Genomic DNA, 13338 nt, shown 5'->3' with positions numbered 1-13338 from the left:
TGATTTTTGAAAGTTACTTTAAGGTTTTAAAGTAAGTTTTCAAATGAATAATTCATGGTTTGTTGATAGTATTATAACAAAATGTTTGAGTAAATCCCAAAGCAAAAATCCGGGGCATGTTTATGAATGAATTTGTAGGGATAAAATGTATGAGAGTATGACAGTCGTTGTAGAAATTGCTGGATGTGTTGTCTCTTAGAAGGACCTCAGAAAGGAATAATTTGATAGCACAGGTCTTGGTCCTGTGCCATGTGCTGTCATTGCTCTCCTGGAGACTGGACTCCCTTATCAGTCATCTTACCATACCCCTTCTTTTCAGTGCTGTGTAACTAAAGGCACAGGAAAGTAGCTGTACTACTTTCTGTTCCTTTTGGTACTGTTGAGTTGGCACACTTACAAAATGGTGGATGAGAATCTAATTTAGCTTTTGCATCGTTAATTAACTGAGTGTAACTCTAGGGCTTCAATCTGCCTTCAGTTTCTCAAGCGTTGAGCCTCTGCTGTCAGAGGTGAGCACAGGGATTACTACAGCTCGGAATCCTGCTAACTGTTAGCACGTATTAGAGCCAAGCTTGTTTTGGTTTTTGTTATTGTCTTGTATTTTTCCAAGCCGTTCATTAGGGAAAGAAGGGAGAAGAGGCAGTCCCTTCTCTCAAAGGGAAATATGCTTTTGTACTTTTATTGAAAGCCAATTTTTTTTTTTCTTCCCCAGGAAGCTTTTGTGGTTAAAAGTAGGGGAGAGAATAAAGGAAAAGTATACTCATAATGTGAAAGAATATATTTAACAGTATCTTAGAACAGTACTCTTACCTCTGATGTCCAGGTGTTAGAAAGATAAGTGACTTGTCGGTAGAATTACCTTGTTAAGGTTTAGGGCTTGACACTCTTCAACCATCTCAGACCCAGGGGAAAGTTAGCAAAGTTCGGGAAGAAGGGTGTTCCACTGATAGAGGGCACAGGGAATGCACAATTCACGAGCCACAAGGACATTTGGCAGAACATCCAAGTTAAGGAAGAAACAAACAAAGCCAACTCAGTAACTGTGCTGAATCGGCTCCAAGTGGAGAAGAGGTAATTCTGGCAGGGGGTGACTGTGACCACAACTCTGTGCCCACTGACTCCCTAAGCCAATGACTCCAGAGGGGAATGGCTGAGCATGTGGCGTGATTGGCAGGGAAAGTGAGAGAATCATTGAACCTCAGGAGGTAGCATGTCGATCAAGAAGAGAGCCATGTAGCCTGTAGCCAATAAACTGTGAATTCTCTTTTTTCTGAAAAATATGAGAAGTGTAAAGTTTGGATGATCAGGGTGCCAGCCTTTGGTGGGTTTCCGCCCAGCTTCCTGCTCTGTGCAGATCTGAATAAAGAAATGGAAATGCTGTGGCTCAGTGTGTAAATTGGCACTGCACATCAGGCAGTGAGCCCGCATTCGGGACATGACTGATACTGTCCAGTTCTCAAGAGTATCTTCTGTAATTTAAAAAATCAGCTGGAATGTAATTGTCTGTGTGCTAGGCATAGAGTATATGAGTATCTAGAGCCCTCTAGAGCTGGACTGGATTAGTTATATCATAATATAGGAATGTAACTTGAAGAAGATAGTGTTTTAATATTTTCAGGTTGATTTTCTGTTAAACACACTTTCGTTCCATATATGAACTATGCCATTAGATTTCTCTTTCTGTGGTCTTTAGTATTAACATTTGTTTTCTTTACCAGCCAATAACATTTATGCTTTTTAAATTATTTTCTTACTTTGTTTTTAGTGCCTCTTTTCAAACATATCTCTACAGATTAGAAGAAATAAAAACTAAAGTACTAGTGCACCTTAAATTGCTGAGCAAACGTTTCTAATATTTACTGTATTTTTATTGCCAAGAAGCAAGGAAAATTAACTTGTTTTGTAATTTTTATATAAAAGTACTTTATTTTTTATTTTTCTTTTATAAAAGATCAGTTATACAAAAGCTTGTTTTTTGATAACTGGATTCCTCTCAAGTATTCTGTTTTTTCTTTTAAGCATTTCTGAAGATTTTATTCATCTGTTGCAGCTGTGGAATTACAATACTGAAATCTCAGATTATTCTGACTAGCATGTCAGACTCATTTTTCTTAGTCTAAGTGCAATTCCAGTTAATATTATTTTTGAAGGCAATGTAGTCTTTGCTCCTTGCAAACCAGCAACAGTCTGATTTGTGGAAGTCATTACTGTGAATATGTGCAGGAAGGTGACTAGCTGCTTGCTCTTTCTGAGTGAGAAGGCATTGAAAAGGAGGTAGGATGATATCTACCAATAGCATTGCAAACATATTTTTCAAGACATAAAAACTTTCTTGGAACTGAATACAATAGTGAATACTTTCATTACCACATAGACATAACTTTTAGCTTTCTGCTTGAAAAGAAAAAAAAGCTCTGTTTTAAGCACAGCAGGATGTCTTCCTTTTTCTACTGTGTTGGTGTACTTGCATTTCTTTTCATTTGGGAAAAATGATTATCAGTTCTTTGCTGAGAGAAACGATTTTATAGCTAGGAAATACAGATTTGATGCTTTAAAATTGTTAAAGTGTTTTTTTTTTTTTGTCTTCATGTTTCTTATAAATAATGTTAGAGGTTTTTAATAGTAGAGTGTGTAGGATAACAGAACTTTAAAAAAAAATTTGTAGCACTTGGGAACTGTTGCCTCTTTATTGTAACATTACTGCATAAATGTTCTACAGAAACTAGGGGGGATGTTACCGCTTAGAGACCTGTAGGTTCTGGCACTGGCTAAATTAGTTGCTCTTTCTGTTTGTCACCCACTGAGAAGTATATTTTATATATGTTGAGCACTTGCTTACTTGTGTAGGAACTTGTACTACTTGCTATGATTAAGTTTTGATTAATTTAAAAACAACCCTTTTAATTTTGTTTTTGGCAGAAGGGGGCAAAGAGTTTTTGGAAGATTTAAGTGGAACAGGAGACTACAGAAAACAAGAAAAATGCCGAAACCAGTAAGTAGCAGGTTTATATTCATCTAAAATCTAGGAGGTTTTTACATTTTAGAGATAAAGGATTATAACTGTTCTAGTTCTTTTTGACTCTGCCCTTTCTAGATTTTATAAGATTTGGTAATGTACAATCGAAGTTGAGACAGTTTAGTACCAACAACATGTGGAAAAGAAGCTCAAGGAAGCTTGGTACTGCAAGTTGCGTGGAGGACAATTGGAAATGGAAGCAGTACTTGGAGCCCATTTGGCTGGCAGGAGGAATGACTTTTCAGGAATTGTTGACTTTCAGACAAGCTGACTTACAGTAGTTATTGGAGGCATAATTTGAGCCTGACTCAGTTTGGCAGGGGAAGACAGTACATGTGTAAAGTGTCTGTGCTAAATTAGATGATAGTTTTACTGTGGTAGAGGGTATCACACATAAATTAAGTTTTGAAGGGAGGAAATAGGTGGTGTTTGTGGTCTCCTGTTCTCTCACTTCAGCTAAGATAAGGGTTCATCCACTTTCTAGCCAGGGGGGAAAAAAAATCTCCAACTTCTGTTTTGATAATAACTTTAGAAGTCTTTGAGGAGAAAATTATTCAGTGGGTTGATTCTTTTTCTGTTAATGTTATATTCCTAGCTTAGGGTATCATCTGTCGTGTTAAGTGACTTTTGGTTGTCTCTTCCACTTGTATCCAGTGAGCAAAGCATTCAGAAAGGGAGCTGAATTGTCAGATTGTTTCTGCTCAACTCGGTTGGTTTATGTAAGAGCCTTTGGGCATTCTTTGTTTACTGATGTTTCACTTTGGTAGCAGATTAGGAGCAGGGCAGGTCTATTGCTAAGAATAAATGTGTCAATGTGTATACACACATACATCCCTATATGTAGGTAGATAAAAGGTTTTTGCTTTTAATGAGAAATTACCCCTGTAAATAATTTGTTGTGTGCCAGTATTTGGAACTGGTACAGCTTGATGAATAATGTGAGCATGGGACTAAGGGCTTGAAGTTCTGTTCTGAGCTTTGCAGTTGGTCATGATCAACTGGTCATACCTTGTTTCTGTAATTTCTTCTATTCCTGCCTGTGGATTACAGGCAGTATCTTGGCACTTTGTCCAGCTGGAAGTAGCTGTCTGTATCCTGCTTATTGGTGAGAGAAAGTTGTGCTATAAAGGGCAGGAAAATGAATTAGCAGCATACTATTTTCTGACCTGAGTGCTGGCTTTGAGAATTAAGTACAGCCTTTGATGGAGCTTCTCAACTTGAAAATTGTGTTTTAAGCATGAGGCAAAAAGTCACTGTGAGCTCATGCTGTTTCTGAGGCCTTCAGATCCATGCAGCTGGAGAGCCATGGAGCCATAGAGGTGGTGACTAGAAAAGCCTCAGTGAGGTAACTTCTTTTTGAATTTTGGGATTGTAACCATGAAATTTAGTCAGGCAAGGTTCTCTCTATTTTAAGGACCAGAGAAAATTGAAGGAAATAAGAATTTTAGGGTTGTTCATGAGGAAAGCAGTATCCTTAGAACTGAGATTGCAGTGGTGTTGAAAGAGTCACAATCCACCCTGGTAATGGATATTAGCTACCAGATCTTGGCAAAGAAGCTGGCTTTGTGCCAAAGATAATTTTTTTTAATAAGGTACTTTTTATAAAGAGTTTTTATGTCTCTTGATGATGTAGGTGCATGTGAAATCCTAGAAGGAAACCAAGTGAAAGGAGCCATTATAAATGAAATTAAATTGATTACATATCTCAATGTCTTCCTGTAAACTGCAGGTTGCTGTAATTATAGTTGATAATCAGTGAATGAAGAAGTAGCGCACTTGCCAAAGGTTAAGTAGTACTACCTGTAAAAATCAAACCTCAGACTTTTTTCTGTCTGCTTCTTAAATGATAGATGGCTTTGGAGCTCTCTTCCTCCCCCCTTCTCCTCTTTTATTTTCCTTCTTTCTTCTTTGGAGACTATAAGAGCCTAGCCACGGTTACGTTTAATGAACAGACATTCTTTGAAGAGTCTTGCTGCTCTGCTTACATTTGATAGTACTGGACAATAGGAGGTCTCTTGCTATGGATATTTACGGGAGCTCTTGGGAATTGTCTTTATGGACAATCCACATGTAACCACATGTACTTCTAGTCCAATAACTACTTGTGCTTTAACTCCTTGTTGGTTATTTTTGACAGCTGTTGCAGTAAGACAGTCAGTGTTCTGTAGCTTTATTGCTGGAAATCATTTAACCTGAAAACTAATGAAATAGTCACGGGTAAGAGCTAATAAAACCCAGTTAACATAAGTGGTGAGGTTTTTGAGTATTATTTTATCTCTCTTCTATATTTCTGTGACCTGTTTAGGTTTTCTTGTTTCAGACTCTGCTGGAATGATCAAACTGGTAGTTTTCAGAAACGTCTGGTAATCTTGTAAATATGTAAACCTGTGCAGTACAACCATAAATTCTTTACATGTTCCTGGGATCATTTTTAAAATTGAGAAAATAACAACTAAATAAGCCATAGATCAATTTAAATGAAATCATTTAACCATTCGACCACAGAAAAGTCAATTAAACATATTTTGGGTTCACTTTTTTTTGTTTCATGTTGAAAAGTTTTGTAGTATTCCAGACAAAATTAAGTAAATGAAGACCAGTAGCAAGTCTTGGCAAATTGGAATTTTATAGTAAGCATCTTTCATTTTTCCTGGATGTCTCAGTCTGAAATAAATTTTGTGCCACTGTGAATGATTCTTATGCACGGTAGTAAAAGGTCATGTGTTTTGGTTTTTTTTTCTTAGAGGCTACTAGGTTAAATAGCTTGTTTTGAAAGAGTAAAAGCAACTTTAGTATACTGTCCTAAGATATTAAAGTAATATGTGACTGAAAAATATACATAATGGAAACATTTTGGTTTTTTGATTGCTGTAGTAGAAAGTCTGTTCCTTCACTTTGTCTGGGCTTGTGACAAAGTCACTTTCCAGTTTTTCAAGCTGTTACCCAGCATCTACTCCTACCTCTAAAATGAAATAGTTTGTTTTTAAGAGACTTATTATTCTCAGTTCTACCTAGCAGTGTGAATTTTAGTTTCATTTAGCATGTTGTGATCCGTCTGAACAAAACTGATGCCTTCTTTGTTTAATTACATTTTTGCTGCTGTAATCAAAATTTGAGCTGTTGCAAGTGCTGCTCTCGGCTTGCTGAAGAGCTGAATATTTGTTGATTTTTATTTTCAGTGCTTTCTTCCTACAACAGTAGACACAAAATGTTTCTTAGCTGTGTGGCTTTCTCACAGATCTGCACCGAAGATAGAAACATGGAAGCTAAAATTAGACATCTTGGGTTACATAACTGTTAATCATTTCATATGCTAAGAAGATTAGATTTAATTGACTGAAATATTACATTTATAGGGTGTAGAAGGAGTTAAATTATCATTTGGTTTTAGTGGTAATTTGCAGTACTTTTGTACAAGACTGCAAGGCATGAATGAAAGTGAGCATTATTACACTGGGGAATAACGGAGATGTCAAAGTCACTAAGACTAAAAAGAATTTTTAATTTTTTTTATGTTTATTCAACATTTATAATATTGTGTATTCAGAGGAGTGAATAAATTCTGGAATATTATGGTGGTTTAAAATTCTAATATTTGCAAGATAAAACAATTTCTGTAAGATGGCTGAATTGAAATAATGTACAAGATTTTTTTTACTGCAGTGGTGTTATTACACAGGAAAACCTTTGAGTCTGTGTAATGCAATATTTGAATTATGGCTTGAATTTATTATGTATTTCTGTAGTATAAATAGATAACTGATGTCAGCTTGGAGGACTGCTTTCTTTTGATTCATCTATTAGTAAAATCTGTTTGGCATTATTCTGTCACCTTCTGTTCCTAATGCTGTTTAATTCTTACCTTGTTACCTTACCTCCTTAATGAAGTTTTCTTGGACCTCTTCCTATATCTACTTAGATGTTGGTATGGAGAGAGTGCTGTGTGTATATGTGCAGTCTGTAAAGCAGTGGGACGAATGCACTGCTACTCTTAACACAATTAAATATGCAAACTTGAGATATGAGTACTTGAGTAAATAGCTGAACCAGTGTGAGGAAGCTCTTTAAACAAACTTCTTTTGCCATATGCAGATGAATCAGACTGGTTTTTGTGGCTTTTGCAGATGACTAATTTGTATTGCATTTATTAAATCAAAGCAAAACCTCTGGAAACCATTTCCATGTTATTTTAAATGGCTTTTTTTTCTCAGTATTGGTACCCACTCAGTTTGGGAGTTCTGATGTAAGCTGAAGTGCCATAAATAATATCTCCAAAGGATGACTGAAGTGCAGTATTAGTAACTTTTAGTTTATTGAGCTGACGGCCAGGTTTTGTGCATGTTTCATGGCCTGTATCTGTTTGAGGAGGGGTTTGAAGGTTAATGTGGTGATGTGTAATAGTCCCATAAATTGTGGAGGGTTGAAGTGAGGTACTACAAGAAAATGTAGAAATACTTTTTCAAGTCCTTAAAGGAGAAAGAATGCAATAAAAATATAATTCCCTTAGGAAGTGCATGCTTTTGATAAGTGTGCATTGATGTTTGTTGTTCCAGATATGTTCATTGACTGTACTCTTTATTTGTTTGGATAAATTATTTAATAGATAATTTGCTGTAGAATATTTTTCTATAAATAGTATTTTGTGAACTGTGGCAAATATCCTCATAACCCATTAGGAACATTTGTTATCAAAGCATCAGTTGCTCCCTTGGCAAAGAATAATCAACGCATAGTTCTTCAGTGTGTGCTCTTCCCTTTCCTTTGGCCATGTTTAATCATTCTGAAGCAAGTCTGGTGAAATACAGATAACCTCAGCCTGCTGCTGATGCCAAGGACCTGGACAAGCTCGAGAAGTGTGACGATACAAACCTCTTGAGGTTCAACAAGACCAAGTACAAGGTGCTGCACCTTGCTTGGGGCATGCCCTGGTGTCAGTGCAGGCTGGTGGATGAACAGATGGAGAGCAGCCCTGCTGACAAGGACTTGGTGATACTGGTGGGTGAGAGGCTGGACATGACCTGTCCCCACCTGCAGTGCTGCATCCAGCTCCAGGGTCCCAGCATAGGGAGGACATGGTGTTGTTGAAACAGGTCTAGAGGAAGATCACAGAAGTGGTTCTCAGAATGGAGCATTCCCCTCCTTATTGAGGAAAGACTGAGAGAGTTGAGGTTGTTCTGCCTGGGGGAGAGAAGGATGTGAGGAGACATTATTGTGACCTTTCAGTACTTAAAGGGGGCTTATAAGAAAAGTGGGGACAAACATTTTATCAGGGCCTGTTGCAACAAGACAAGGGTAATGGTTTCAAACTAAAAGGATATAGATTCAAACTATGTATAAGGAAGAAAATTTTTATGATGCAGCAGGTGAAACTAGCAGTTGTCCACAGAGATGGTAGATGCCCCATCCTTGGAAATGTTTGTCAGGTTGGATGGATCTTTGGGCAGTCTGATGTAGGGGAAGATGCCTGTGCTCATTGCAGGAGACTTGAACTAGATGACTTTTAATGGTCCTTTCCAATCCAAACTATTCTGTGATTCTATTTAGTGTGCAAACTTGAGATAGTAATTGGCTGAACCAGTTTGAAGAAGGGAGCTGTCGGATTCTGTTACAAAGATGTGGGATCCTGGTGAGGGCAACTTTGAGGAGCAGGTGCTGAATGGATTCTGTGGTATGTGTTCCAATACTTGCTACAGGAAACCTTTATGCATTTCTCTTGTCACTATTGCAAGAGCTCTTTCCTGTATTTCTGTATTTGTGTGGTGAAGGTGGTTCAGATTATTGCCTGTCCTGGTAATTTGTGGTTCAGATCATTTCCCCCATCACCAATGTCATGTAAAGAGAATTGCTTCAAAGTAGCCAGATACCCAGCAGAGGTTACATGAGTGGTAGACCATTGCTGAAGTTCCTGGACCTTCTTTCTATGCCTGTGTTTTCTCAATTCCCTGCCATATTTATGATGTGGGAACTTTGCCTATGACTCTTGTTAAAGTAGTGTGCTAGCTTTATTTTACAGGCAGTGCAACTGATAACAGATTTTTGCTGAGAGGATACCTGTGATCAGGATTTGAGTTGGATAAGTAGGCCTTTGGGGTCCTCAGGTTTTGACAAAACTAACTTTCTTATGTTCTATGCCCAGAAAAAAATGAAGGTGTAAAACAGTGTTACGGATCTGTAGAAGCCTGGTATTTGTATGCCAAAAATCTAAGTCAGTCATTTGGAAATAAAATTAATGTCTAGTGTTAACTTTGTCTCTTGTTACATAATTCATATCACAAAAGATAATGTTTTAACATTGCCATAATTTAGTTTGCAACTTTCTTATTGGAACTGAATGTGTAAATACTGATTAGCTGCTGAGTGATCTGTTAATTGGAAGTTCAAAGATAAACAGAAATGCTCCAGGCTTAAGCAGTTACTGTAATGTTTATAAATGGCCAGGTACTCTTAATATCTGTCTCTATTTATTACATGTGTAGAAGCTCTATACTTTTAGAGCACTCAGATTTTTTGAGGCAGTAACATCCAGAAGCAGACAGAATTTAGAGCTGTATTGTATTGTATTACAGCTATTATTTTACTGTTTGGGTATTCTTGTTCTTGTGAAGGATAAACTCTCAGGTAGTATTTCTTGCATTTGTAGATGACATTTGTTGTAAAGATATTTATATACAAAGTTTCTGCTGCCTGCTGCTGCAATTTGTTTTGAACTTGCTGTGCTTTGTAGATCTTCTGTGACACTTCTTGTTTTGGCAATGGTACTGTTATATAACAGAGCACATTGGCATTTAATAAATTCTTTTTTTTTGCCTTCTTCTTTGTAACTTGCTTACTTGTGACTGCCCTAAAGAAGGCTTCAGTTTGTAAATAGAAAAACTGTTTTAAAAATTATATTTTTGTAATTAAGGGGCAATCCCTCATGCTTAAACTAGTGCAGCTGGCAGTGAGTTAGACCTATCATTTAAAATTAGTTGGTTTTTTTAGAGGAATTATATTCGGTAAGGGTTTTTCTTTCTTCTCTTGAAATGGACAGACTGAGAGAATCTGCAGAAAACATCTTTTTCCCCTCTTTCTGACACACGCCCTCTGTTTTAATTTTTTCTTCAATTAAACTAAACTATCTTTTACCCCAAAGTCTTCAACTCTTGTTCTTTATCAGTGTTTGCACACACAGTAAAGTCAGCTAAGCCCCTTCTATCATTCTTGTTTGCAAGTCTGTAACCTAAAATCCTTAGGCTCCTGCTATGCATCTGGTATATCCCCCTCATGTTTGCCTTGATGCTCAAGGGAGCAGTGATCAAGCTTCATCTGTTGCATGAGGGCAGACTGCTCTGCAGTTTTCTTTCTCCCACCTTAGATCTCCCTTCCATGTTTTATCTTGTATTCTTTTCCAGACAATCACTTCTGAAAGTATTCCACCTGGTGGCAGAATTAGGAAAAGATTTAATGGAAATGGTTTGCACGTGGATATATCAAGTAGTGTAAGAACCTGTAATACAAGTCCTAATTAACTCCTGTTTTCTTACAGTAGGGAGAAATTAGAATATATATGTGTGAGTTTTGGTTTTTTGCATTTATAAGACAGTATATTTGACCTTTAACACTTTATATTCCTGTGCACTAAAGATGAATAAAATGTGATATCCTGGCAGTAGGAGTGGAGGACCATTCTAATTCTGAGAAGACAGTGTTGTGCATTTATTACTTTGTTCTGTTTCATGGAAAATCTCACTTCTATATGTACCAGCTGAAGAGAAATTGAAAAAAACTGTTGTACTTCCAAGTAAGGCTTCCAATTGTCTCCTGCAGTATTTACTTCTTGTTTTATAACAAATAAGCCCAGTGATTGTCAGGACTCATCTGGAAAATGGTCCTCCCTTTCAGGAGAAGGAGGTTCATTGAATGGTGGTGATTTTTTAGTCCTGTAGTAAGGGAGCTGAAGGAGGATGGCACTAAGGAGAGCTAACTTCTGTAGGTTTTCATTCCATTGATTAAAACCTGTGTCTAGTTTGTCCTGACATGTACAAGCTCCAGTCCTAAATACTTTCACTAACAAACTGCTTGATTTTAGAAATGGTAAGCAGTGGGCTGCTTGTCTTCTTATATTGCTAGGCATAAATACCTTAAAAATAGGTATATATGTGACCAAGAACTTTTTCTTTTGGATGCATTTGGGAAGCCCTCTGAAAGATAGTCCCCAGTAGCTGAATGTCCCAGTGTTCTTCAGCTGTTCAGTAGTGATGTCAGCTTTCCCATTAAATTAATTTTGAGCTTTGTTCTTTAATTTAACCTTCCAACCTACCGGTAAATACTATCCTGATTGTGCTTTTACGCTAAATAAAGATGAGAATTTTCGAGGTTCAAATTTTCTGTTTTTCTTCCTACTGTGTTCTGTGTGTGCAAAAGATGATTAAAATTGTTGAACTTACTGTTTTTAACAGGCTAATCGCAGGATACAGAAGCATTGCACTCTTACAATATGATTTAAATATTTCCTTATGTTCTGTAGATCAATGTCAGAGTAACCACAATGGATGCAGAGTTGGAATTTGCCATCCAGCCCAATACAACAGGCAAGCAACTCTTTGATCAGGTAACTCACTTGTCTCTATGTATATATGAGTGAAATACGTGAGAGTATTGTGGTTGTTAAGGTGTAGTCTGAAAAAGTGGTAGTGTTCTTGTGTACAGGTTGTTTGTCCTTATGTTATCTGAGATATGCTCTGAGTTAAGTGTGAATTTCATCATTAGTTCTCATGGAACATACTGAATTCAAAGACAGTTCTCTAAATATGTTACCAATGAGGCTTCAGATAAATTGTGTATGGAACTACTTTGAAATTAACTGTGGGTTTTATGTCTAATAATATTATAGTTGCTACTGCAATATGGTTGTTAGAAATGCATATTTTAGAAATATGTATGTAAGTTCATTAATGAAAGCTAAAACAATTGCTTTCCAACTATGGACTCTGTAAGATGGTTTTTCACTTCCCCAGTATTAGAATTAAGTACTGTTTTCCTATGAATCAGTTTGAAATTTGTATTTTAGAAAAAGGAAAGGAAAAAAGAATAGTTGAAAATTATGACCTTAATGTGCTTATGGATTGCAGATGTATCAGAACTGCACACTCTCATTTGATGGTGTGTGTTATACATCAGTCAGTTGGACCAAGTGAACCATTTCTTAAACAGGATTGTTCTTGCACTCATGTGATGTTAGTCGTAAGAATCTTGAAATAAGTTTTTGACTTGTATTGTGGGGTGTTACAGGAAACCTTAAGAATAGAATCTTGTCAATATGTTGTGTCATTTTCCAGCAAGATACCAATAAATATGTTTTGTTACATGGACCCAAGATGTATGCCTTTATTTAGGAAATGTGCAAGTATCTGAAATTGCTCTTCAAAAAAGTAGATCAGCAGTTGAGGCTATTAGTTGTTTCTGTCCATTCCATTAACGATGCTTGCAGTATGTGATGAGTACTAAGAGAAAGTAACACATTGAAAAAGTTCTTTAAACTTTTAGTTGATCTTTTAGAGTCAGTGAAATGTCTTATATAAATTGAAAAGAAGAGAATGTTTATTGTTTTAATACTGAACTTTTGGATAAATGAAATTGCCTTTGCAGTTTTTATTTGAAGTGACTGCCTCTTAGCACTTGCTGCCTGCTCTATTCTCTAACATCAGTAGCAGTGTATCTTTAGCCCCTATGAAGGAATAAGCTTCATGACTCTCAAAAAGACTTCTTGAAAAAAGAGACTGTCTTGCTTTTTGTCTAACCATCATCATCATCAAATAGAAGTATGGTATTCTGTGGCATAGAAGGCTCAAGCTATTACTTGTATTTCGCCAGCCTTTGCTATCTTCTGCCATGCACTGTTGGGTGGGGTGTCATTCTGCTGTGTAATGTCTTGTGCCCAGGTAATCAGGCTCATCCAAATTGGGGCATACACAAACAGGGAACAAAGATACAGTTCTGAATTTGTTGTCATGCTCTCTTGTTTGTTCCTGAGTTCTCTTTGTGGTGTTTGACACCTCACCAACTCTCACCTCTGGAGTTTTAAATTGAAAAAAAAATTAGGTCAAGAAAAATCAACCAAAATAGTTGTGTTTAAGAAACACAACTATTTTTAGCCTGATCTTAAATTCATACAGTTCCACAGTGTAGCATCAAGAGCTGAACTGTTTTGTGAAAATCAGCATGAAATTTTCAGACAAAAAGTTATCCCATTTCTCTTTAGAAAGAGAATTGAGTAGCAATGTTACTGAAAGGATTGGCCTTCAAGTTTTATGCAGAAGTCGTGAACCTGACAAGCAGGTTGG

At 36.8% G+C, this 13338-nt stretch overlaps 1 protein-coding gene across 3 annotated transcripts in view; it reads left to right on the top strand.

The window, feature by feature from the left end:
- The window catches only part of RDX (radixin), a 45327-nt gene that overhangs the window by 5361 nt on the left and 26628 nt on the right, over positions 1–13338 (top strand). For 2 of the 3 annotated variants that reach the window (XM_062487582.1, XM_062487584.1), the window contains exons 2-3: positions 2920–2992; positions 11523–11606. In XM_062487582.1, the coding sequence (XP_062343566.1) occupies positions 2981–2992; positions 11523–11606 (96 nt within the window). In that variant the 5' untranslated portion in view covers positions 2920–2980. Of the gene's footprint in view, positions 1–2919; positions 2993–7972; positions 8012–11522; positions 11607–13338 lie in introns of those variants that run through there. The other variant, XM_062487583.1, reaches the window with a different exon arrangement.

The sequence above is a fragment of the Cinclus cinclus genome, chromosome 2 (genome assembly GCF_963662255.1).
Source record: "Cinclus cinclus chromosome 2, bCinCin1.1, whole genome shotgun sequence".
Classification (NCBI taxonomy): Eukaryota; Metazoa; Chordata; class Aves; order Passeriformes; family Cinclidae; genus Cinclus; species Cinclus cinclus.
This window is presented reverse-complemented; position numbering and strand designations above follow the sequence as displayed.